The sequence below is a fragment of the Bos javanicus genome, chromosome 5, assembly GCF_032452875.1.
Source record: "Bos javanicus breed banteng chromosome 5, ARS-OSU_banteng_1.0, whole genome shotgun sequence".
NCBI classification, from domain to species: Eukaryota; Metazoa; Chordata; class Mammalia; order Artiodactyla; family Bovidae; genus Bos; species Bos javanicus.
Window position 1 is genome coordinate 43,673,161 of NC_083872.1, and position 26,499 is coordinate 43,699,659.

General features: G+C 35.7%; 1 protein-coding gene across 4 annotated transcripts in view; it reads right to left on the reverse strand.

The window, feature by feature from the left end:
• CNOT2 (CCR4-NOT transcription complex subunit 2) overlaps positions 1 to 26,499 on the reverse strand; it is a 132,136-nt gene that overhangs the window by 61,325 nt on the left and 44,312 nt on the right. For 3 of the 4 annotated variants that reach the window (XM_061416481.1, XM_061416479.1, XM_061416480.1), the window contains exon 2: positions 23,026 to 23,168. The exons of the other annotated variant lie outside the window; for it this stretch is intronic. In XM_061416481.1, coding sequence (XP_061272465.1) covers positions 23,026 to 23,073 — 48 coding nt within the window. In that variant the 5' untranslated portion in view covers positions 23,074 to 23,168. The remainder of the gene's footprint in view (positions 1 to 23,025; positions 23,169 to 26,499) is intronic. 4 annotated transcript variants of the gene reach the window in all.

Consider the following 26,499-nt stretch of genomic DNA (forward strand, 5'->3'; position numbering starts at 1 on the left):
TCAAGTGCACCATATGTGATGGATATATTCCAATATATGCATGCATGTGATGATAAAATGTCTTATTACAAGTGATACTAACCTTGATCTTGGTTAAAATGTGTATCTGCCAGTTTTCTCCATTGTAACTCACTATTTCCCTTTTGAAAACAGTAAACATTCTGAAAAAAATACTTTTAGAGCATGCAAATATCTGTCCTTAATTTTTGGCTCACTAATTTAGAGCATTCATCCATGGATACTGCCTACAGCACCTTTTACTGTGATGGTTTAAGGATGATTTTCTATTTTCTTCATTTCTTTTACATTGTATTTGTTCATCAAAATGTTTCTGTAACTAGACAAATCATCTTTTAAAGATCTTATTCTCAAACATGAATACAAGTGTCAAAGATGTAACCTAACTGACCCAAAGTGATATAGACAGAAAGTGAAAAATAGTGTCTTGAAACCAAGAGTCTTTTAATCTATAACAATACATTCTTTCAGTTTCATTACACTACTCTTATCCCAGTAGAAAAGAGCACTTATAAATTCATATGCCCCAAGCAGTCTTTTTCACTTTCATCAAGAGGCTTTTGAGTTCCTCTTCACTTTCTGCCATAAGGGTGGTGTCATCTGCATATCTGAGGTTATTGATATTTCTCCCAGCAATCTTGATTTCAGCTTGTGTTTCTTCCAGTCCAGCGTTTCTCCTGATGTACTCTGCATATAAGTTAAATAAGCAGGGTGACAATATACGGCCTTGATGAACTCCTTTTCCTATTTGGAACCAGTCTATTGTTCCATGTCCAGTTCTAACTGTTGCTTCCTGACCTGCATACAGATTTCTCAAGAGGCAGATCAGGTGGTCTGGTATTCCCATCTCTTGAAGAATTTTCCACCGTTTCTTGTGATCCACACAGTCAAAGGCTTTGGCAAAGTCAATAAAGCAGAAATAGATGTTTTTCTGGAACTCTCTTGCTTTTTCCATGATCCAGCGGATGTTGGCAATTTGATCTCTGGTTCCTCTGCCTTTTCTAAAACCAGCTTGAACATCAAGAAGTTCACAGTTCACGTATTGCTGAAGCCTGGCTTGGAGAATTTTGAACATTACTAGCGTGTGAGATGAGTGCAATTGTGCGGTAGTTTGAGCATTCATTGGCATTGCCTTTCTTTGGGATTGGAATGAAAACTGACCTTTTCCAGTACTGTGGCCACAGCTGAGTTTTCCAAATTTGCTGGCATATTGAGTACAGCACTTTCACAGCATCATCTTTCAGGATTTGGAATAGCTCAACCGGAATTCCATCACCTCCACTAGCTTTGTTCGTAGTGATGCCTTCTAAGGCCCACTTGACTTCACATTCCAGGATGTCTGGCTCTAGGTCAGTGATCACACCATCGTGATTATATGGGTCGTGAAGCTCTTTTTTGTACAGTTCTTCTGTGTATTCTTGCCATCTCTTAATATCTTCTGCTTCTGTTAGCCTCTTGATAAAAGTGAAAGTGGAGAGTGAAAAAGTTGGCTTAAAGCTCAACATTCAGAAAACAAAGATCATGGCATCCAGTCCCACCACTTCATGGGAAATAGATGGGCAAACAGTGGAAACAGTGTCAGACTTTATTTTTCTGAGCTCCAAAATCACTGCAGATGGTGACTGCACCCATGAAATTAAAAGATGCTTACTCCTTGGAAGCAAAGTTATGACCAACCTAGATAGCATATTCAAAAGCAGAGACATTACTTTGCCAACAAAGGTCCGTCTAGTCAAGGCTATGGGTTTTCCTGTGGTCATGTATGGATGTGAGAGTTGGACTGTGAAGAAGGCTGAGCGCCAAAGAATTGACGCTTTTGAACTGTGGTGTTGGAGAAGACTCTTGAGAGTCCCTTGGACTGCAAGGAGATCCAACCGGTCCATTCTGAAGGAGATCAGCCCTGGGATATCTTTGGAAGGAATGATGCTAAAGCTGAAACTCCAGTACTCTGGCCACCTCATGTGAAGAGTTGATTCATCGGAAAAGACCCTGATGCTGGGAGGGATTGGGGGCAGGAGGAGAAGGGGATGACAGAGGATGAGATGGCTGGATGGCATCACTGACTCGATGGACGTGAGTCTCAGTGAACTCCAGGAGTTGGTAATGGACAGGGAGGCCTGGCGTGCTGCGATTCATGGGGTCGCAAAGAGTCGGACACGACTGAGCGACTGATCTGATCTGAAGCAGTCTCTATCAGTACTTCCAGCCCTAAATAAGAAAGATCTTTTCGTTTTCCTAAGAAAAAAAAATCTTCCTATTTTCATTACTATACATCATTATACACATTTACTATAATACCTTTAGTCTACTGAGGCAGGTTAAACAATGAAGATATAATATTCTACGTGACAGAATAAGGAATTCTAATTAGTAAAATTATGACCTCAGTTAAGAAGATAAATGGTCATTATATTTACAAGTCTACTGTGATTCCCTGGTGGTTCAGTGGTAAAGAATTCGCCTGCCAATGCAGGAAATGCAAGAGACTTGAGTTTGACTCCTGGGTCAGGAAGATCTCCTGGAATAGAAAATGGCAACCACTCCAGTATTCTTGCCTGGAAAATTCCATGGACAGAAGAGCCTGACGGGCTATGGTCCATGGGATTGCAAACAGTTGAACAAGACTTTGAGACTAAGCACAACAACAATATTTACAAGTCTACTAGATTCCAGGGAATCTTAAGGGAGGGAACTGACAGGGAAATTTCAATTTTTAGATTTAGGTAAAATAGAATCGCAGCTCTGATGACTCCATATATGAATTGGAATTTACTGACTTGTACTGTTTGATGTTTCTTCACAAATGATGCTAAGTGCTGAGAACAAGTCTGATATTTCATTGGATTGCATTTCACATAGTGTCTTACACAATAAAAACTATTCAAGCCTTGACTGAACACTAACTTAAAAGCTTATTTTCTCAGTCTCAAGAATGATTTTTCATCCATCTTCTCAACCAAAATAAAAATTTGTTTAAAGATGAAACCTTTTAAGATTTAGTAAGACTTCTACTTCCAACCAAGATGGAGGAGTAGGGCTCCCCTTTTTCCCATGTCATCTGAAACAACTTTTAAAATGGATTTTAAAAAATGGGTAAAATACATTTATCAATGGTTTTCAGACATAGGACATAAAGCAGTATAAAACAAGAACCCCTAAGAGAAGAGAAAGAACTGATATGAGCCTTACAACTGCCCCTGCTTATTGAATGGGGGAGTTTCCAAGTTATAATACCAAGTTGCAATACAAGGAGAGGGAGTCGTGGTGAAGGCCAGAAATTTCTGTGAATTGAGAAAGTGTAGCTGAGAAGGCAGCTAGAGCACCAAGTAAGAGAGAGCTGCAAAGAGAAAGCATTAGAGAAATCTGGAAAGGGTTCCTCTTTGGTCATCTGTGCATATGCATGTATGCAGAGGATGGGAACAGAGACAGCACAAATAATCTCTAGGCTCACACAACTGTTCCCTAAGCCAAAATAGAAAAACATAGTTCGCAGGGCATCAGATAGAGTACTCAGAAGAATACAGTCTCAGTATGTGGGAACAATTAGCCTAGACTAAAAGCTACTGTGGTCCTTTGTAACAAAACTTACCATTAAAAGGGGGAGTGGGGGGGAGGGAAGAAAGGAAGAATGTCTCAAAGGGCTCAAAAAGCTTCTACGTAACTAAAAAAGCTCAAGAACACTAACAAATACAAAAAAATAAAAATGTATAGCACTAAACAGATTAAAAATTCTAAGAACTGGCATCCAAGCAGAACAGAAGTTTCCTGGCCAGGCAAAACAATAATAAAATACATAATGGGGAACCAACAAGAGAACAGACCCAGAAATGGTACAGGTGACAGAATTAACAATGACATTATAGAGCTGTTATGGTTTGTATGTAAAGGGAAGAATAACTGGCATGATGAAGAAAAGACTGGTGAACTTTTAAAAACACAGATATAAAAAAACCATCCTAAATACATGGAGAAAAAAAAATATTTTAAAAACTGAACAGAGCAACAGTAAGCTGTGGGGCTTCATGTGATTTAATATATGTATAATTGGACTCCCCAAGGTTGAATAGGTACGGAGTAAATATTCACAAAAATAGTAGAATAAAAATCTCAACTGATTCACTTTGCTATACACTTGAAACTAACACAACACTGAAAGTCAATTATACTCCATTAAAAATTCTTAATAAAAATCCCAAATTTGATTCAAAGAGTAAATATTCACAAAAATAGTAGAATAAAAATCTCAACTGATTCACTTTGCTATACACTTGAAACTAACACAACACTGAAAGTCAATTATACTCCATTAAAAATTCTTAATAAAAATCCCAAATTTGATTCAAAGACTAATAAATTCACAAATTTAAAAGGCTCAATGAATCTCAAGCATGAGACATGAAAACTATACCAAGATATATCATAGATAAATGTGCAAAACCAAGGCAAAGGAACCAGAGATTAAATTGCCAACATCCGCTGGATCATCAAAAAAACGAGAGAGTTCCAGAAAAACATCTATTTCTGCTCTATTGACTATGCCAAAGCCTTTGACTGTGTGGATCATAATCAACTGTGGAAAATTCTGAAAGAGATGTGAATACCAGACCACCTGACCTGTCTCTTGAGAAGCTTGTATGCAGGTCAGGAAGCAACAGTTAGAACTGGACATGGAACAACAGACTGGTTCCAAATAGGAAAAGGAGTACGTCAAGGCTGTATATTGTCACCCTGCTTATTTAACTTCTATGCAGAGTACATCATAAGAAACGCTGGGCTGGAAGAAGCACAAGCTGGAATCAAGATTGCCGGGAGAAATATCAATAACCTAAGATATGGAGATGACACCACCCTTATGGCAGAAAGTGAAGAGGAACTCAAAAGCCTCTTGATGAAAGTGAAAGAGGAGAGTGAAAAAGTTGGCTTAAAGCTCAACATTCAGAAAACTAAGATCATGGCATCTGGTCCCATCACTTCATGGCAAATGAAACCGTGTCAGACTTTATTTTTTTTGGCTCCATATCACTGCAGATGGTGACTGCAGCTATGAAATGAAAAGACGCTTACTCCTTGGAAGGAAAGTTATAACCAACCTAGATAGCATATTCAAAAGCAGAGACATTACTTTGCCAACAAAGGTCCGTCTAGTCAAGGCTATGGGTTTTCAGTTGTCATGTATGGGTGTGAGAGTTGGACATAGGATGAGATGGCTGGATGGCATCACCGATTTGATGGACATTAGTCTGGGTAAACTCCAGGAGTTGGTGATGGACAGGGAGGCCTGGCATGCTGCGATTCATGGGGTTGCAGAATAGTAACACACGACTGAGAGACTGATGAGCAAGTGAACTGAACTGAATAACCAAAAAAATGTTAATAGTAGCCAGAGAAAAAGTTACAGTATTCAAAGAGGGCCAAAGATAAAACAGCAGGTCTTTTGCAGAAATGGTCTAAATTGGAAAACAGTGGAGCAAAATCTTCAAAGCATTTAAACAAAAATCTGTCAACTTTGAATTCCAGATCCAGCAAAAACTTTATCAAAAATACAAGTGAAATAAAAACTTTTTCAGATAAACGAAACCTAAATGAATTCATCACCATCAGAAATGTATCACAGTCTATCCATCGGGATAGACTGACTTTTTTAGGTCAAAGTCTATCCCAATGGAGCTTTTTCTATAGATTAACACTGCTGAAAAATCCTCATGGTATAAATATGTGTTTTGTTTTACTGTTTGTAGGAAAGAATTATATGACGAGATGCTACTAAAAGTATGAAAGATCTAATAGTCAAATTTTCTTATCTTAAGATACTGGAATATCCCAAAGGTCTACCCTATGATAGGATGTGATTAGGGTGAATATGACTTGCATTAATACTTAGAGGGCATGTGAAATTAAGAACCAGGTAGATCCATTGATTCTGACCCTAAAAGTTGCCCTAACGTAAACTGCTTCAGAGTCCCCTGCACAGCAAGGAGATCAAATCAGTCAATCCTAAAGGAAATCAACCCTGAATATTCGCTGGAAGGACTGATGCTGAAGCTCCAATACTTTGGCCACTTGATGCAAAGAGCTGGCTCACTGGAAAAGACCCTGATTCTGAGAAAGACTGAGGGCAGGAGGAGATGGGGGCAACAGAGGATGAGATGGTTGGATGGTCATCACTGACTCAATGGACCTAAGTGTGAGCAAACTGTAGGAGACAGTGAAGGACAGGAAAGCCTGGCATGTTCATGTGGTCACAAACAGGACACAAGCAGGACACAACTTAGCCACCGAACAATAACAAACTGTTTGAAGAAACTGGATCCTAAAGATTATAGGTAGGGAATTTTTGAAGTCATCAGTATGTTAATATTCAAGTGGAGATCAAAGAAGGTCAACTGAAAGAACTGTGAACTGACATGACAACTGTGGGTTAGGTGAGCGTTCTTTTAAAACTTTCAAGGAACTAAGGTAAGGTGAAAGGCAGTAGAAGGAATCACAACGTGCAAAATTCTTAAAACCAAAATTTAATGACTTTAATTTTGTCTGTGTTACACGTAACTTAAAAAGCTTTAAAATTTTTTAAAGTCCTTCAATTAGAAGGAAAATGATAATATTATAAAGAAGTGAAGGAAGGAAAAAGAAAAGAAAGGGAGTGAGGAAGGAGGCAAGCAAGGGAAGAAACTGGAAGGAAAAGCAGAGGGAAGTTAAAAAAAGAAGAGAAGCAACGGAAAGAGAAAGAATACGATGAAAATGGATCACCAAACATTTTCAATTATTGTAATAATAAAAAGCAGAAGTAACGCTAACCCCTCCCCACCAAATTACAGTAAACAATGAGAATATGTCACAGAAATTGAAACAACTGTTTCTCTTAAGGAGTGAAATTCCCACTGAGACCTAGAGAATGGTAAAGAAATATGGTTCTAGCAGTCTAGCAGACTATTAAAAAAAAAAAAAATGCACCACTCATAACCAACTAAAAATGCTCCACAAAATACTCAGCCAACAACAAACATTAATTAAGCAGATACTAAGCATTATTCCCAATATTGCCAGGAGAAATATTAATAACCTCAGATACGCAGATGACACCACAAAGCCTCTTGATGAAAGTGAAAGTGGAGAGTGAAAAAGTTGGCTTAAAGCTCAACATTCAGAAAACTAAGATCATGGCATCTGGTCCCCTCACTTCATGGCAAATAGATGGGGAAACAGTGGAAACAGTGTCAGACTTTATTTTTTGGGGCTCCAAAGTTACTGCAGATGGTGACTGCAGCCATGAAATTAAAAGATGCTTACTCCTTGGAAGCAAAGTTATGACCAACCTAGATAGCATATTCAAAAGCAGAAACATTACTTTGCCAACAAAGGTCCGTCTAGTCAAGGCTATGGTTTTTCCTGTGGTCATGTATGGATGTGAGAGTTGGACTGTGAAGAAGGCTGAGCACCGAAGAATTGATGCTTCTGAACTGTGGTGTTGGAGAAGAGTCTTGAGAGTCCCTTGGACTGCAAGGAGATCTAACCAGTCCATTCTAAAGGAAATAAGTCCTGGGTGTTTTTTGGAAGGAATGATGCTAAAACTGAAACTCCAGTACTTTGGCTACCTCATGTGAAGAGTTGACTCATTGGAAAAGACTCTGATGCTGGGAGGAATTGGAGGCAGGAGGAAAAGGGGACGACAGAGGATGAGATGGCTGGATGGCATCACTGACTCAATGGATGTGAGTTTGAGTGAACTCTGGGAGTTGGTGATGGACATGGAGGCCTGGTGTGCTGCAATTCACAGGGTCGCAAAGAGTCGGACACGACTGAGCGACTCAACTGAACTGAACTGAACTGAAGCATTATTCTCAGGTAGGGATACAGTGTGAAGAAAATATTAGTAAAATCTAAAACAGAGATTACATTCTGATTTTTAAATGAACTTTGAACGTGGAAGATGGGGAAGAGGGAAATTCAGCACCCCAAAACGAAATGTTTACATTTCCAAACAGAAATTTGCTCAAGGTAGAAAGCTATTAAAGACATCTCATAAAGCAGGTAACTTAAAACCCCTTAGTGAAGAATGCATCAAAAATTCTTGATGGCCCTAACTAAATTTGATGCTGGCAGAAGCAGGTAAAGCAATCTCTTCTGAGAATCTATAGCCAAAGCAGCCCAAATTCACATTACCTGTATGGACTACAAGTTCAAATCAACATTTTATTTTGAATTGGGCCTGGATTTGGTAGTACCTTAGGCACTGGCAGAAGCATAGGCAAATCCCCTTGGGAAAAATGTCTTTTCACCCATTCCTCAAAGAAATCCCACAGATTTTTAAGAAACATAAAATGGTAACTAACTTACACACAAATACAAAGAATCAAGGTACCATAAGTGAGAACCAGCAGAAACAAGAAACATTAGAGTGATCTGCATCAACTTTCAACTGCTGGAGTCAAAATCTAAACAAAAAAATAAATAATGTTAAAAATGTGAATAATGATAAATATGCAGGCACAAAAGATATGGACAAGATTAACAAAGCTGGTCTCATGGAAACAAAGCAATATACCTGCCACCTGGTCAATATGCATTTTGTTCAAGTATATAAATAATTGATATCATACTGACCACATTCTCTAGCTACAGTGGAATACATGAGAAATCAGCAATAGGAAGATAATAAGAAAAATCTCGTAAGTTTGGAAAATTAAAAACACTTAAAATTAAAGAACAGTAAAACAAGCCCTAAAAGAATAAAAAGAAATTACTTAGTAAAGAGCATAAACTGATGAATATAAAACAAAAATAAATTTAAAAAACAGGTAAATGAAGCTAGAAGTTGATTACAAAGTGACAAATCCCTAGCAAGGGTGACAAATTAAGAGGAAAAGGCACACAATAAAAAAATCTTAAGGATAAAAAAGGTGTTAAAGAGAAAAAATATAAATAAGAAGGTAGCATTATGAGTAATTTCTTAATCCTAATAAAGCGTATCTACAAAAAAAAAAAAATCCTGCACCAAATATCTTATTTACTGACAACTTAAAGCTTGTAGGACAAGTAAAACAAGAGAAAAGAGTTCTACTATTTACACTTCTATTCAATATTGTATCAGAAATACAACTGAGTTCTGAAAAGATATCTAAGTCATAAAAAATATAAAGTATCAGAATTATAACTTACAGATGATATATTTATTTACACAAAAGACACTCAAAGAACCTACAGATAAATTATAAGAATAAAATTTCAGTAACATTAACTAATGGATACAATAATCAAGTTTAAAAGTCAAATGTATGTCAATATAACAGTGACATCTATAAAATATAATTTAAAAAATATAATTTACCAAAAAAAACAACAAAAAGTACTTATGTATAACCCTGACTAAAGATTTATAAGTCCATTGCTTAAAAAAAATCTTTTGAAGTAAAAATTTACTGAGAGAAAATATAGAAGACCTCAGTGTATGAATTCAGAGAGGAAGAATATCATAAATATGTCAATTTTTCCCCAAATAAAAATGAAGGTAATAAAATTCCACTTGTAAACACAATACTTTTCTTTTCAATTCTAAATCTGTCATTGAACAAAGGCCAAGAAAGTTAAGACAATAATAAAAACCAAAGTGGAGAGACAGACATGAACATCTGATGCAAAGCTATAGTAAAAGAAAATGGGCTACTGGTGCAGGCAGAGACAAACACATCAAAGGAACCAAACAAAGACATAAGAAACAGATCCATGAATATAATCAAACTGATTTATAGCAAAGTAATGCTGATTAGGAGGAAGGGAGAATAAGATCAATACATGATGTTAATACAACTGATTATCTTTATGCTAACAAAAGGAATTTGGTCTCCTCACACCATATAAAAAAAATAAATCAATCTCAGAAGAATATGGAAGACAAAACTAAAAATTTTTTAAAAGATATGACAATATCTTCATTTACTTAATTTCAATAAGGAAATATGTCTCCAGCACAATCTCAATAAATTTGAAAATTTTTAAATTTGACATTATTAAATGTCAGATCAATATAAACACTGTTGATGGGACTCAAAGTTGGTATAAGGACATCTAAACATATTCCTAGAAGATTGATTGTGAATCTAATTTTCATAAAATTTAAGACTATGACATGGTTCAGAAAACTTCTCTAACTTCATAAAGCTCCTTCTATTTTTATGCAGTCTCTAAAAGTACAATGGCATGTCTTGTAAGGTTTTCTTTTATCTCCCTCTCCCACTCTGTTCCCCTCTCCCACTTTTATCTCCTTTTCTTTCCTCTGTCTCTGTTGCCCCTATGCTCCTCAATTTTGGTTCCACTCCCAGAAACTTCTCAATGGGTCCTACAAGTGAGCATTAGCGGGTAAGTCTTGAGAGCTCAGAGCTGGGCGACTCAATCACTGCAGGCCTCAGCATAGGTCCTTTCCACTGATCCAGCCAGGCAGGCAAAAACTCCCCAATTTCAAAAGGCCTCATTATACTTTCAAACGGGTTGTTCACCACTTTGAGGTGCTTCTATGCTCAGGTCCAGACACCCCAATGCTTCTCTCTACTTTCTTATACATAAAAAACTGATAAATTTAAGTCTTTTGTTAATCTTTCATCTGCTTGTATCTTGAGGTTCATGGAGATACTTCATCTCTAGCTTTTGTTACAAATGTTTTCATGGGTTTTTATTTTCTATCTAGTTGTTCTATTTTTACGTGGAAATTCAGAAAGATAAAAAGTAAAAAACTAAGTTTCACCCTCAGTGCAATCACTCCAGACCTAAGTAAGGTCTGAGACTATATTTTATTTATTTATCTTTTATTTTAATTGGAGACTAATTACTTTACAATATTGTGGTGGGTTTTGTCATACATTCACATGAATCAGCCATGGGTGTACATGTGTTCCCCATCCTGACTCTCCCTCCCCATTCCATCCCTCAGGGTCATCCCAGTGCACCAGCCCTGAGCACCCTGTTTCATGCATCGAACTTGGACTGGCAATCTAATTCACGTATGATAATATACATGTTTCAATGATATTCTATCAGATCATCTCACCCTCACATTCTCCCACAGAGTCCAACAATCTGTTCTTCACATCTGTGTCTCTTTTACTATCTCACATATAGGGTCATCGTTACCACCTTTCTAAATTCCATATATATGCGTTAATATATTGTATTGGTGTTTTTCTTTCTGACTTACTTCGCTCTGTATAATAGGCTCCAGTTTCATCCACTTCATTAGAACTGATTCAAATGCATTCTTTTTAATAGCTGAGTAATATTCCATTGTGTATATGTACCACTGCTTTCTTTATCCATTCATCTGTCAGTGGACATCTAGGTTGCTTACATGTCCTGGCTATTATAAACAGTGCTGTGATAAACACTGGGGTACATGTGTCTCTTTCAATTCTGGTTTCCTCGGTGTGTATGCTCAGCAGTAGGATTGCTGGGTCATATGGCAGTTCTATTTCCACTTTTTTAAGGAATCTCCACACTGTTCTCCATAGCAGCTATACTACTTTGCATTCCCACCAACAGTGTAAGAGGGTTCTCTTTTCTCCACACCCTCTCCAGCATTTATTGCTTGTAGACTTTTGGATAGCAGCCATTGACCAGCGTGAGATGGTACCTCATTGTGGTTTTGATTTGCATTTCTCTGATAATGAGTGATGTTGAGCATCTTTTCATGTGTCTGTTAGCCATCTGTATGTCTTCTTTGGAGAAATGTCTGTTTAGTTCTTTGGCCCATTTTTTGATTGGGTCATTTATTTTTCAGGAATTGAGCTGCAGGAGTTACTTGTATATTTTTGAGATTAATTCTTTGTCAATTGCTTCATTTGCTACTATTTTCTCCCATTCTGAAGGCTGTCTTTCACCTTGCTTATAGTTTCCTTCATTGTGCAAAAGCTTTTAAGTTTAATTAGGTCCCATTTGTTTATTTTTGCTTTTATTTCCATTACTCTGAGAGATGGGTCATAGAGAATCCTGCTATAATTTATGTCAGAGTGTGGTTTGCTTATGTTTTCCTCTAGGAGTTCTATGGTTTCTGGTCTTACATTTAGATCTTTAATCCATTTTGAGTTTATTTTTGTGTATGGTGTTAGAAAGTGTTCTAGTTTCATTCTTTTACAAATGGTTGACAAGTTTTCCCAGCACCACCTGTTAAACAGATTGTCTTTTCCCTATTGTATATTCTTGCCTCCTTTGTCAAAGATAAGGTGTCCATGGGTGTGTGGATTTATCTCTGGGCTTTCTATTGTGTTCCACTGATCTATGTTTCTGTCTTTATGCCAGTACCATACTGTCTTGATGACTGTTGCTTTGTAGTATAGCGTGAAGTCAGGCAGGTTGATTCCTCCAGTTCCATTCTTCTTTCTCAAGATTGCTTTGGCTATTCGAGGTTTTTTGTAATTCCATACAAACTGTGGAATTGTTTGTTCTAATTCTCTGAAAAAAACCGTTGGTAGCTTGATAGGGATTGCATTGAATCTATAGATTGCTTTGGGCAGTATACTCATTTTCACTACATTGATTCTTCCGATCCATGAACATGGTATATTTCTCCATCTATTTGTGTCATCTTTGATTTCTTTCACCAGTGTTTTATAGTTTTCTATATATAGGTCTTTTGTTTCTTTAGGTAGGTCTACTCCTAAGTACTTTATTCTTTTCGTTGCAATGGTGAATGGAATTGTTTCCTTAATTTCTCTGTTTTCTCATTGTTAGTGTATAGGAATGCAAAGGATTTCTGTGTGTTAATTTTATATCCTGGAACTTTACTGTATTCACTGATTAGCTCCAGTAATTTTCTGATGGAGTCTTCAGGGCTTTCTATGTACAGGATCATGTCATCTGCAAACAGTGGGAGTTTTACTTCTTCTTTTCCAATCTGGATTCCTTTTATTTATGTTTTTGCTCTGATTGCTGTGGCCAAAACTTCCAAAACTATGTTGAACAGCAGTAGTGAGAGTGGGCATCCTTGTCTTGTTCCTGACTTTAGGGGAAATGCTTTAAGTTTTTCAACATTGAGGATAATGTTTGCTGTGGGTTTATCATATATGGCTTTTATTATGTTGAGGTATGTTTCTTCTATGCCTGCTTTCTGGAGGGTTTTTGTCATAAATGGATGTTGAATTTTGTCAAAGGCTTTCTCTGCATCTATTGAGACAATCATGTGGTTTTTATCTTTTAATTTGTTAATGTGGTGTATCACATTGACTGATTTGCGAATATTGAAGAATCTTTGCATCCCTGGGATAAAGCCCATTTGGTCATGATATATGATCTTTTTAACATGTTGGATTCTGTCTGCTAGAATTTTGTTAAGGATTTTTGCATCTATGTTCATCAGTGATATTGGCCTGTAGTTTTTTTGTGGCATCTTTGTCTGGTTTTGGTGTTAGGATGATGGTGGCATCATAGAATGAGATTGGAAGTTTACCTTCCTCTGCAATTTTCTGGAAGAGTTTGAGTAGGATAGGTGTTAGCTCTTCTCTAAATTGTTGGTAGAATTCAGCTGTGAAGCCGTCTGGTCCTGGGCTTTTGTTTCTTGGAAGATTTTTGATTATGGTTTCAATTTCTGTGCTTGTGATGGGTCTATTAAGATTTTCTATTTCTTCATGGTTCAGTTTTGGAAAGTTATACTTTTCTAAGAATTTGTCCATTTATTCCAAGTTATCCATTTTATTGGCATATAATTGCTGACAGTAGTCTCTTATGACCCTTTGTATTTCTGTGTTGTCTGTTGTGATTTCTCCATTTTCATTTCTAATTTTGTTGATTTGATTTTTCTCCCTTTGTTTCTTAACGAGTCTGGCTAATGGTATGTCTATTTTATTTATCTTCTTGAAGAACCAGCTTTTAGCTTTGTTGATTTTTGCTATGGTCTCTTGTTTCTTTTGCATTTATTTCTGCCCTAATTTTTGTGATTTCTTTCCTTCCACTCACCCTGGGGTTCTTCATTTCTTCCTTTTCTAGGTGCTTTAGGTGTAGAGTTAGGTTATTTATTTGATTTCTCTCCTGTTTCTTGATATAGGCTTGTATTGCTATGAACCTTCCCCTTAGCACTGTTTTTTCTGAATCCCATAGGTTTGGGGTTGTTGTGTTTTCATTTTCATTCATTTCAATGCATATTTTTATTTCTTTTTTGATTTCTTCTGTGACTTGTTGGTTATTCAGAAGTGTGTTGTTTAGCCTCCATATGTTTGTATTTTTAATATTTTTTTTTCCTGTAGCTGATATACTGCATTGTGATCAGAAAAGATGCTTGAGATTATTTCAATTTTTTTGAATTTACCAAGGTTTGATTTATGGCCCAAGATGTGATCTATCCTGGTAGAAGGTTCCGTGTGCGCTTGAGAAAAAGGTGAAATTCACTGTTTTAGGGTGAAATGTCCCAAAGATATCAATTAGGTCTAACTGGTCCATTGTATCATTTAAAGTTTGTGTTTCCTTGCTAATTTTCTGTTTAGTTGATCTATCCATAGGGGTAAGTGGGGTATTAAAGTCTCCCACTATTATTGTGTTGCTGTTAATTTCCCCTTTCATATTTGTTAGCATTTGCCTTACATATTGTGGTGCTCCTATGTTGGGTACATATATAATTGTTATATCTTCTTCTTGGATTGATCCTTTGATCATTATGTAGTGTCCTTCTTTGTCTCTTTTCAGGGCTTTTATTTCAAAGTCTATTTTATCTGATATGAGTATTGCTACTTTTGCTTTCTTTTGGTCTCCGTTTGTATGAAATATCTTTTTCCAGCCCTTCACTTTCAATCTGTATGTGTCCCTAGGTTTGAGGTGGGTCTCTTGTAGACAGCATATATAGGGGTCTTGTTTTTGTATCCATTCAGCCAGTCTTTGTCTTTTGGTTGCGGCATTCAACCCATTTACATTTAAGGTAATTATTGATAAGTATGATCCCATTACCATTTACTTTGTTGTTTTGGGTTTGAGTTTATACACCCTTTCTGTGTTTCCTGTCTAGAGAAGATCCTTTAGCATTTGTTGGAGAGCTGGTTTGGTGGTGCTGAATTCTCTCAGCTTTTGCTTGTCTGTAAAGCTTTTGATTTCTCCTTCATATTTGAATGAGATCCTTGTTGGGTACAGTAATCTGGGTTGTAGGTTTTTCTCTCATCATTCTAAGTATGTCCTGCCATTTCTTTCTGGCCTGAAGAATTTCTACTGAAAGATCAACTGTTATCCTTATGGGGATCCCCTTGTGGGTTATTTGTTGTTTTTCCCTTCCTGCTTTTAATATTTGTTCTTTGTGTTTGATCTTCATTAATTTGATTAATATGCATCTTGGGGTGTTTTGCCTTGGGTTTATCCTGTTTGGGACTCTCTGGAATTCTTGGACTTGGGTGGCTATTTCCTTCCCCACTTTAGGGAAGTTTTCAACTATTATCTCCTAAAGTATTTTTCTCATGGCCTTCCTTTTTGTCCTCTTCTTCTGGGACACCTACGATTCGAATGTTGGGGTGTTTAACATTGTCCCAGAGGTCTCTGAGGTTGTCCTCATTTCTTTTAATTTTTTTCTTTTTCCTCTTTGCTTCATTTATTTCCACCATTCTATCTTGCACCCCAGTTATCCTATCTTCTGCATCAGTTATTCTACTGTTGGTTCCCTCCAGAGTGCCTTTGATCTCAGTTACTGCATTATTCATTATTGATTGACTCTCTTTTATTTCTTCTAGGTCCTTGTTAAAAGTTTCTTGCATCTTCTCAATCCTTGCTGAGACTGTATTTTAAAAAGTAACTTTGCACCAATGTTTTCTTAGGTTAGTCTCCCAAAGCAAAATGAGACCTAATCAAGCTTGTAAGCTTTTACACACCAAAGGAAACCCTAAAATAAACAAAACAAAAAGACAACCTAGAGGCTGGGAGAAAATATTTGCAAATGATGCAACTGACAAGGGCTTAATTTCCAAAATATTCAAACAGCTCATACAATTCAACAACAAAACAATCCAATCAAAAAATGAGCAAAAGAACTAGACAGACATTTCTCCAAAGAAGACATACAGATGGGCAACAAGCACATGAAAGGATGCTCAACATCACTAATTATTACAATAAGGTACTGTCTCACTCCAGTCAGAATGGCAATCGTTAGAAAGCCTACAAATAAATGATAGGGATTCCCTGGTGGTTCAGTGGTAAAGAATCTGCCTGACAATGCAGGAGACATAGGTTCAATCCTTGATTTGGAAAGATCCCACATGTGGCGGAACAACTAAGCCCATGAGCCACAACTATTGAGCCGACATGTTGCAACTACTGAAGCCTATGGGCCCTAGAACCTGTGCTCCACAACAAGAGAAGCCACCACAGTGAGAAGCCCACAACTGCAACTAGAGAGTCGCCCCCGTTCACCGCAGCCTAGCATAAGACCTAAGAAAAACCGTGCAGCAGCAAAGACCTAGCACACCCATAAATGAATAAAATTATATATATATGCATGTGTGTATATATGTATTTATATACATATAAGAGTCTGCAAACTCTACAAACAAAAATAATAAATACTGAATAGAATGCAGAGAAAAGGGAACCAACCCTCTCACACTGTTGGTGAAAATATAAATTGGTATACTCATATGGAAAACACTATAGAGGTTCCTCAAAAAACCAAAACTAGAGTTGCCATATGATCCAGGAATCCTACTCCTGGGCATATACCCAGACAAAACTGCAATTCAAAAAGATACACGCACCCCCATGTTCACAGTAGCACTATTTACAATGGCCAAGACATGGAAACATCTGTCCATCAACAGATAAATGGATAAAGATGGGGTACATATACATAAAGGAAAACTAATCAGCCATAAAAAAAAAAAAAAGGATGAAATAACACCATTTGCAGCAACACAGATACAACTAGAGATTATCATACTAAATAAATCAGAAAGAGCAAGACAAACACTACAAGGTATTACCTATACGTGGAATCTAAAGTATGACACAAATGAACCTATCCATGAAACAGAATCACAGTACAGAGAACAGCTGGTGGTTGCCAAGGGGAGGGGGTTAGGCGAGGGATGGAAAGGGAGGTTGGAATTGGTAGATGTAAGCTTTTATATACAGAATGGATAAAGAATAAGATCCTACTGTATAGCACAGAGAACTATATTCAATATCCTATGATAAACCATAATTAAAAAGAATATTTTAAAAAAGAATGTATATATGTATAGCTGAATCACTTTGTTGTTCAGCAGTAATTAACACAACATTGTAAATCAACTGTATTTATACTTCAGTTTAAAAAAGGTAACTGCTTCTATATTTTCTCTGATTGACAGAAATATCTACATTAATGTTTTACTTTGCTATTTAATCATGAATACATTCCAAATTCATGATTGGGGCAAATCACTTCAACGTAAAATGTATTTCTGAAAGAGAACACAATTATTTCATATGCAAAAACCTAGAACTAAGTTCCCAAAGAAGCACCACAGTGAACACATGGGGATGCTGCCAGGTATTTTAAATCTTCTTGGGAAACAAGGCAGTATCTGACAGATACCATATGAACTATGTAAGTGTTTAGATCTAGTTATTTAATTGAATGAAACTTTTAACATTTCTGTTGGCCGAGGGGCACTGTGAAAAAATTACTAAGATACCATGGGTGCCATAAAACCACATATCTTAATGAAACTTGCCTTTTGGAAAGCAAATTTCACCTCATTTGATGATTTCATAAGATGAGTAAAAGAGTATCAGAATACACACATTCAAAGAAAGAGCAACACTGTTATTATCATGTAATAAGCCAACCAATGAGGAACCTGGGAATTCATTGGATGTCTTTGGTTGGCCAGAGGAAGAAAAAGACCCATAAATGATAAATGAATGTCAAAAATGTATTTTAAACCAATATTTAGGTTGTGGAGTCAAAATAACTTTTGTAGCTATTAATATGATCATGAAATGAACAGAAGCACTGCATTTTAAATGCCAACTTCGAAAGCAATCTCATTTTAGCAGGAATTATATAACTGCAAATTAAGAGAACTTAATAGTCATGCAATTTGAGGTTTTTTACTCCCCGTCCTTCATCTGTAGCTACAGCCCTTCGTCTCCAAGATTTTCAAGAGCAATGAACTGTGAACCAGTTCACTGGCTTCAGGTATTTTATTTATTTTTGAATGAATTCCTTCCTCAGCTCACTCTTGCTCACCTCAATCCAATGCCAAAGAGCAACAATGACTGAAACCTTCATCCTTCTGCTCTATGCACTATATCTGACAATTCTTCGCTAAGTATATTCATTTTTCAAAAATTCTTTTTTAAGTGTTCTTTATATTATGTATCTGTAGCATTAATATATCAGATTCTAAAATGCTTTGATGCTAGTGCTGTTTTCAATCATATAAGAAGTTATCAAGAAAAGGTTATAAGCTACTAGATGGCTCTAAGACACCATCCATTGTAAGATGCATCCTGATAGCAGAAAGACAAAAATTTCCAATACTGTGTTATAACTTACAATAAAGAAATGGAGTACACCACTGCTTACTTACATTTTCACTGCAGTAAATAAAAAAAAAAATTAATTTGTATTCAGTATTGTACAGTACTCTTGTATACTGAATGGAAGCTCACCTACTAGATGCATTTGTATGTGCACCATCAACTGTTAAATGATTAGGTAACTTGTGTTTTAAATGCTTTCCTTAAGCAGAATTGTCAGATATCTGAAATGCTGATCTGAACTGTCAGATACGTGTTGAGTGTTTTTCTATTATAATATCTGGGAACTTGTTTATGGTTTGATGTGGGCTGGAAATTTTTTTTTCTATTAAAAATAACAGAATATAGGGTACCACTTCTTAAAAAACGGACACACACTAAAGATGCACCTGTATACTGAATAGGTATGTAACAAAAATATAAAAACTAGTAAGTACTTACTGGGAAGGAGGCAAGTTGAAGGGTGGGGCATGGAAATATCTATATTAGGTACAATATGCAAACTGCTGAAATATGTATATTTGTTAAAAACGATAACAAATCATATTTGTACCTATAGAATTACTAGAAAAAACAGACACACTAAATTGTTAACAGTAAAATTACAAACTTTTACGTTCTATAGCTCTGTAATTATAAAATAATAAAATGGAAATAAAATATTTAATGGAAGGGGGAGAGAGGAGGAACCAGTAATACAATCACTGCCATCATTTGTTCTCTGACATGACATATTTCACAAAGTTAATGTGGTATTTTAGATTATGAGCTATTCTTAAGGGACATACAGACTGGGATGCATTAGATCTAGTTTATAGATAATATACATTGAACTAGCCAACATATGGTATGATCAGCAAGCTCAAATTAAAAAAAAGTAATATCCTAAAAATACTGGATATATATATGTAGCATTTCCCTTGGCACACTGTGCAATTTCTGTTAACTTCTTTCTTTGTTTAATTTTATTACAACAATATGCCTTTGAACACCTATTATGTAACTTAAACCATTTGGTACTGCCAGTAGTACCAAAATATCAATAAATACGGCTCCAGTTTTCAAGAAGCTTAATATATAGAAACACTGTCCAATACAACTTTCTACAATAATGGAAAAAGTTCTATATCTGCACTGTTCAATATGGTGGCCATTAATAGCATGCAACTATTGAGCATTTGCAACATGGCTGACATGACTAAGAATTTAAATTATTTTATTTTATTTACATGAATTTAAATACCACTTATGGGGCTAGTACCTATGGTATTGGACAGCATGAGGCTACAGCAAGACAAGGAAAAAATAAACATAACTTCAGTTTGTCATGGTACACACTAAACTAGAAATAGATACAAAGGTTATGAAAGCAAAGGAAAGGAATGCTAAAGGCCATCACTTTGAATGGCTTCTGAAAGTACTGATGGAAGAAAAGGCATCACACAAAGAGGAACCCAAACAACTAAAGGCATACATGTAAAAGTGCACTGCAGAGAGATTTAAAAGTAGTTTTATATTACTCATGGAAAAACTCACTATAAACAGAGAAGACAATGGAAATAAAGGCATGTGGGGCCACAATGTACTAATATTATATGTAAGGTTTAGGAGCTCATCTTTATTGTATTAGAAAGCGGAATAGGCACTGGTAAGTAAACCTGGTAATTAGTATGATTAGATCTGTGCTCACAGTTGGAATAAATTAGTGTAAATTAAAGGAAGACAAGAAATTCTAGCCAAAAACTGGAGTTACATTTCCTTAGAAGAAGCTTGGAGAAGGCAATGGCACCCCACTCCAGTACTCTTGCCTGGCAAATCCCATGGACAGAGGAGCCTGGTAGGCTGCAGTCCATGGGGTTGCTAAGAGTCGGACACAACTGAGCGACTTCACTTTCATTTTTCACTTTCATGCACTGGAGAAGGGAATGGCAACCCATTCCAGTATTCTTGCCTGGAGAATCCCAGGGACGGGGGAGCCTGGTGGGCTGCCGTCTATGGGGTCGCACAGAGTCGGACACGACTGAAGTGACTTAGCAGCGGTAGCAAGAGCAGAAGAAGCTTGACAATTCTTCTAAGAAGAAACTGTAAACCATTTATATAATTAAATTGTCCTGTCTGTATAGCAGTCTGTTCATCTAAATAAACTTCAAAGACTCTATTCAAACTTTAGTAAGAAACAAAACACAAAAAGTAGATAGCAGTGGAAAAATCAATACTTCAACCAACGCCCATTTGAAAGTCACTAAGTTTTAGCACAAAGCTGAGGAAATGCACCTTCCCAAATGAGTTCCTAAGTCTTTAATCAAGTCCACAATGAAATAAGAATTGGCAAAGTATTATCCTTTTTATTAAATTCTGGAACATTAGCTTATTATTATCAGAATGCTTAAATATCACTATAAGACATCAACTGCATTCCAAAAATAAAAGGCCTCAAAGATAAATTAAAACAAATTAAAATAGATATAAACATGAATACAAAGAAATCCTACTTTATCCATGAAAAACAACAAATAAAATTCCAAAAACATGGAATTTAAAAAAATCCAAATCATTTCATCTCAGCATACATATACAGACTCTAAGTGCTACCAATACAGTAGTAATTTATCTACTGTTCCTTTGAATTTCCCATATGCAATTAGTATATCATCATAATTATCATACCAGAAATTATATTTCTATACATGTACTTTTCAGAAAAGTCTTTTAAAAATAAAATAATTTTACAATAGAAATTTAAACAACTGTTTCCAAGAATATTCCAACATGCATTGACTGTTACTAAGTAAAAAGAAAAGTGAAAATATTTTTAGGCAGAAAAACCCTAACTAAAAATGAATTTTCTGGTAAGCTAAAAAGCCTGGATTAGTTATAATAATGTGACTGAAACAGTGTGACTCAAAACAATTTTTTTTAGAGCAGAATAAACAGAAACTAGGAAATCTCTTCATGTATAAAATATAATCTGATTTTATTCCTAAGTGTAAAATTTGGAATTCTCTATTAATATGATCTCATAAAGTAAATTAATCACACTGTGTGATGATACAAAACTTCTATACTTACATTTTACAAACTGGATTATGAAAAGCCACACAATCTAGAATTACGATATTCTTTAAAAAAAACAACCAGCATAATCTATCAAAATACAGAACCAAATAGTGTAACCAATGAAATCTTACATGAGTCAAGGTAGTTGGAAGTGGTTGTGAGGTAGGAGGAGTCACAGCTAGTGTAATTAATGAACAAAGGCCATGCTGATCAAGTCTATAAGAGCAATTCAGAGCAGGAAAGGTTACAGGGAGAACTGCTTCTGCATAGCCACCACTTACTCTGGCTTATTAAATTATAAAAATCTGGCAAGAAACTTCAGACATAAAATTGGGTCAAATTCTAGAAAGGTTAAATATGACTCTATTTTTCATTATGTATAGGACCTAAGTCTTGTGTTCAAAGGCTCTTTGTTACTTCACCATGAATTTCCTCCACTGTTCACTTTTTCAATCTGAGGGAAGAAAAGACTAACCAGACTAAAACTAATGATTAGAAAGATAAATGGTTAGTTAACAAAGCTGCTACTATCACACTAGTTGCCTTCACAGCCTGCAGAGAATAACACCTGGTGGTAAGGGGCAGAGGGAGGTTGGATATCTATTTGTGAAAGAAGTCTAAAGCTTATTCCTACTTGAGTTATGAACTATTGCTTATTCTAAATCACTACATAATTTGACATTAAATTATTAGCAAATTAATAAAACATTTTCTTTGAGAAAATTAAATTCAAATGTTATATGGGTTTTTTAAAAAAAAATCACTATTTAATAGTACTATCTTTAAAATTCACCTTCTTTTAAAAGCTCAGAAAGAAACAGGAATATTACATTTCAACTATCCTTTCAGCATCCTTACATATTTAGTAGAGGATGGATATTATTAACTACCTAAATAGAGAGCAAGAATCCAGTATTGTAAGGAAAGCAAACTAATGATAATAGATAAGCTAATTTAATACAATCTGAGTGTCTGAGTACCCTGATCTCTACTTCTTTTATACTCTAACCAATTGTGTCTACATCTCTGTGATGCTATAGTACCCTGAATATAGTCCAAGACTTCAGGCTTAGTCTTCAGGAAGAATATGTGTAAAGGCAATCAACATTTTATGGAATACTAACTCTGAATCCAGCCATGAAGTCATAAATTGTGTATTAGATAATCTAACTTTTGACATATATATACACACCAGGAAATTTATGCTCTGACACTAAAAGAACATATGCATATTTATTATATAAATACATGTACATCATTTGTAATAATATACATTTATTATAAGCATGGTTTAGTCTGAAAAACGTTCCCAACTATTTCAACTGTATAAACCAACATGCATGTTTTTAAAATTATAACCCCAATTTTTCAAACTCAGGTGTATCCAACCTGCTGATTCCAATTAAATACAACATATTAAGCAGTTCATGTAACTATATAACCAATAGAAAATAAGAAAAAAAAAATGGATCTTACCTGGTAGTTTCTTTTCTCAGATAATGTATGTCCATCAGTCCTCACCATAGAGTCGTGTCCTTTCCTCACAGTACTGGAGGCAATCAAATAGAACTGTCACTCAAGGGTCGTGTCACAGGAAGGACCGCCCACCAGTTCTCCCTCTAGAGTGGAATTATCCAAAAGCCGTCATAATTACTAACATGTAAACATATGAACAGCAGCAAAAATATCCAATATGATACATAGAAAACAAAACCAAAAGTACTTTTAATATTCTAATTGATCTTCCTCTTAACCATCTAGGAAGGGCTGGACTGGCAGACATACGTTATTTGAGATAGAAGTTATTAAATATGAAAACCTTTTCCTTTGCAATTAAAACTGTCCGCCAGACCGCACACATAGGAAGAAAGTTATAATGAATAAAAATGGAGTGAACAAATAAATGCAGCCCTGAATTGACATATTTTTTCTTTTAAGTAAACATTCTCCTGTTAATTTCAGAAATGTTCAGTTAATTCAGATCCTGTTATTTAATTTCAAATTCCTTTCCTCCAAATGCTTACTTATATAGCTGCTATTTATTCAGTTTATGAGGTTTATTCCTATGCCATAGGATGTGAATACATCATATAATCTTAGAATTGTAAACAGATGCAATAGTCCATTAAAATTTATCCCAATGAAGGGTAGCAACAAATGTCAACTTTCTAGATGCCTTGGTCGTTCAGTCCTCCAATTTCATGCATGCTCTAACAATTTGCTTTTTTACATCAGGGCAAAAAAAATTAACATAGCTTATTTCTTAACCTGGCTAGAGATAAACAAGTCCATAAATGACTAAGCACTGTAAACCTCAGACACATTAAAAGGAAAAAAAAAAAAAACAAATCACTGAGGCAGAGCTACTAATTGCCAGAGATGTTAACTCAAAACTGTAAATTGAATATGAAAGACCAAAAATTCAAAAGCGGTATCTACAAAGAATTTGTAAACAGATGTTTTCAAAACACAAGTTTTACTTTTACCTAACTTTTAGTAAAATGTTTACTGCTTGCAATGTGGGGCACCTGGCTTCGAGCCCTGGATTGGGAAGATCCCCTGGAAAAGGAAATAGCAACCCACTCCAGTACTCTTGCCTGGGAAATTCCATGGATGGAGGAGCCTCGTAGGCTACTGTCCATGGGATTGCAAAGAGTAGGACACAACTGAGCGACTGCTTTCACTTTCACTTTTCCCCTAGGAAAGCAGTAAGTAGCATACATACAAAAGTCACAACAGTTGCTAACCACTAAAAATTATAATCAAATTTAGAGCAATCATTTAACATCAGACAAAATTCACTTTGGAAGAGGATGACATCTACTTTAAATGCACAAGAAGTATGAATCAATTTTATTAAAACCAATAAACATGCATATACACATACAGATGGATTACCCCTAAAAAGCAATCTAGTAAGAAGAGCAGAATATTTTTCAAGGAAAACATTAAAATTAGTATTGTTAGGTTTACATTTTAAAAAGAATTCAAGTAGTAAAAACCTATTCGCCACCTCCCATTTTATGTTTGGTAACAAGTTACTGGGTACTTAATTGTGACCATCTTACATTGTAAATGTTTCGCTAAAATACTTCAAAGATGCCTGGCTCTATGGCAAAAATGTAACTGCACTACCAAATTTATATGTACTACTGGAATTAAACATCTCTTTTAAAAGTAACAAAGGAGAAAAGTTTTTTAAAGAATAAGTGTATTTATCACTATAAATATAATCCTAGCAACTGGATTATTCATAAAGAAAAAATGATCTAGTGAATTGGGGGGGTCAAGAACAGTTTAAGTGACATATTCAACTTTAATTTAAATGTTCATGACAACCACAAAATGAGAAGAAAAGTATGTATTATGCATCCCACATCCCCGAAACAACATTAACCTTGTTTCAATGTATTTTATAATAAAATAGATTAAAACAGCACTTGTCTCATTAACATATTAATGACAACGTTGAATTCAGTGAACAGTAAGTGTGAAATTTCAGTTTTTTCTTAGGAAATTAAGCATGTTTTCCTTCTTAAGTTTAAAAATAAGTTGATGCACTATCCTCCATTTGTACTAGTTTAATAAAAGATATGTCAGAAATCTAAAGTCAGGCAAGGCCATCCCATTTTCAACAGCCTAACATTATACATATAAGAGATGATTAGGACTTTTTCTACTAAATAATACTATAATTAAAAATAAAAGTTAATATTTAACCTGTACATTCACCAGATAACAGAAAAATACTAATTTTAGAGTACTATGGATTAGTACAAAAGTAAAACTTGTTTCTTTTGTCTCCCCAGTGTGGGTAACATTAAGTATTTCACAGCTTAGGGTTTCAAACAACAGCCACTATAGGCACACCTCCAAGAACTGCAGGTCCGGTTCCAGATCACAGCAATAAAGCAAATATCACAGTGAAGCAAGTCATGCAAATTTTTCAGTTCCCCAATGCACATTAACTATTTGTTTACACTATACTGTAGCCTATTAAGTGTACAACAGCATTATGTCTTAAAAAAAAAACAATGTACATCCCTTAACTTAAAAAAAAATTATTGCTAAAAAATATTAGCCATCTCTGAAACCTCCAGTGAGTCACCATCTTTTTGAAATACTAACATCAAAGATCACTTATCACAGATCACCAAAACAAACAAAACCATGACAAAGTCTGAAATAATCTGAGAATTCCAAAATGGGATAAAGATATAAAGTGAGCAACTGTTGGAAAACCACCACCAACACTTGTTTGATGCAGGATTACCACAAACCTTCAATTTGTAAAAACATCACAGAATTAAGCACAATAAAACGAAGTGCAGTTGTTAGGGGAACCAATGACTGAAACTACTCACCCTGGCCAGACATGCGAGTAACCGCTTAACAACAGGAGGTTTTGGTAAGGAGCACAGAACTAACAAGCTACCACCAACTGGAATAATTTGGGAGAGAAGACACCAGTCCACATGTCCCATCAAGCTTTCAGAATCCTTCTCCCTGGCTGAGTGACACACGTGCCACCAGGAAGGACCCTGAGTCAGAATGATAGGCCAGAGACAACCCTGAAACGAATCCCATGTCCATAAAAGCCAAGACTGCAAGCCACGTGGCAGAGCAGTCCTCCTGGGTTCCCTAACTACGCTGCTCTTACCTGGACGCCCCTTCCCAGTAAAGTCTCTTGCTTTGTCAGCACATATGTTTCCTTGGACAATTCACTTCTGAGTGTTAGACAAGAGCCCATCTTGGGCCCTGGAAGGGCCCCTCCTGCAACACAGTGAGACAATAAGTGTGCCTGAATATGTCCTAACCAGTATAGCAATCAATATTCTATACGGAACAATAACTAAGAAGCATTATCTTCTTTTAGTAAACAAAGGAAAAAAGAAATGAAGATACTCCATTTTCTTCTAGGTAAACAGATAACATCTGTCAAAATTATCT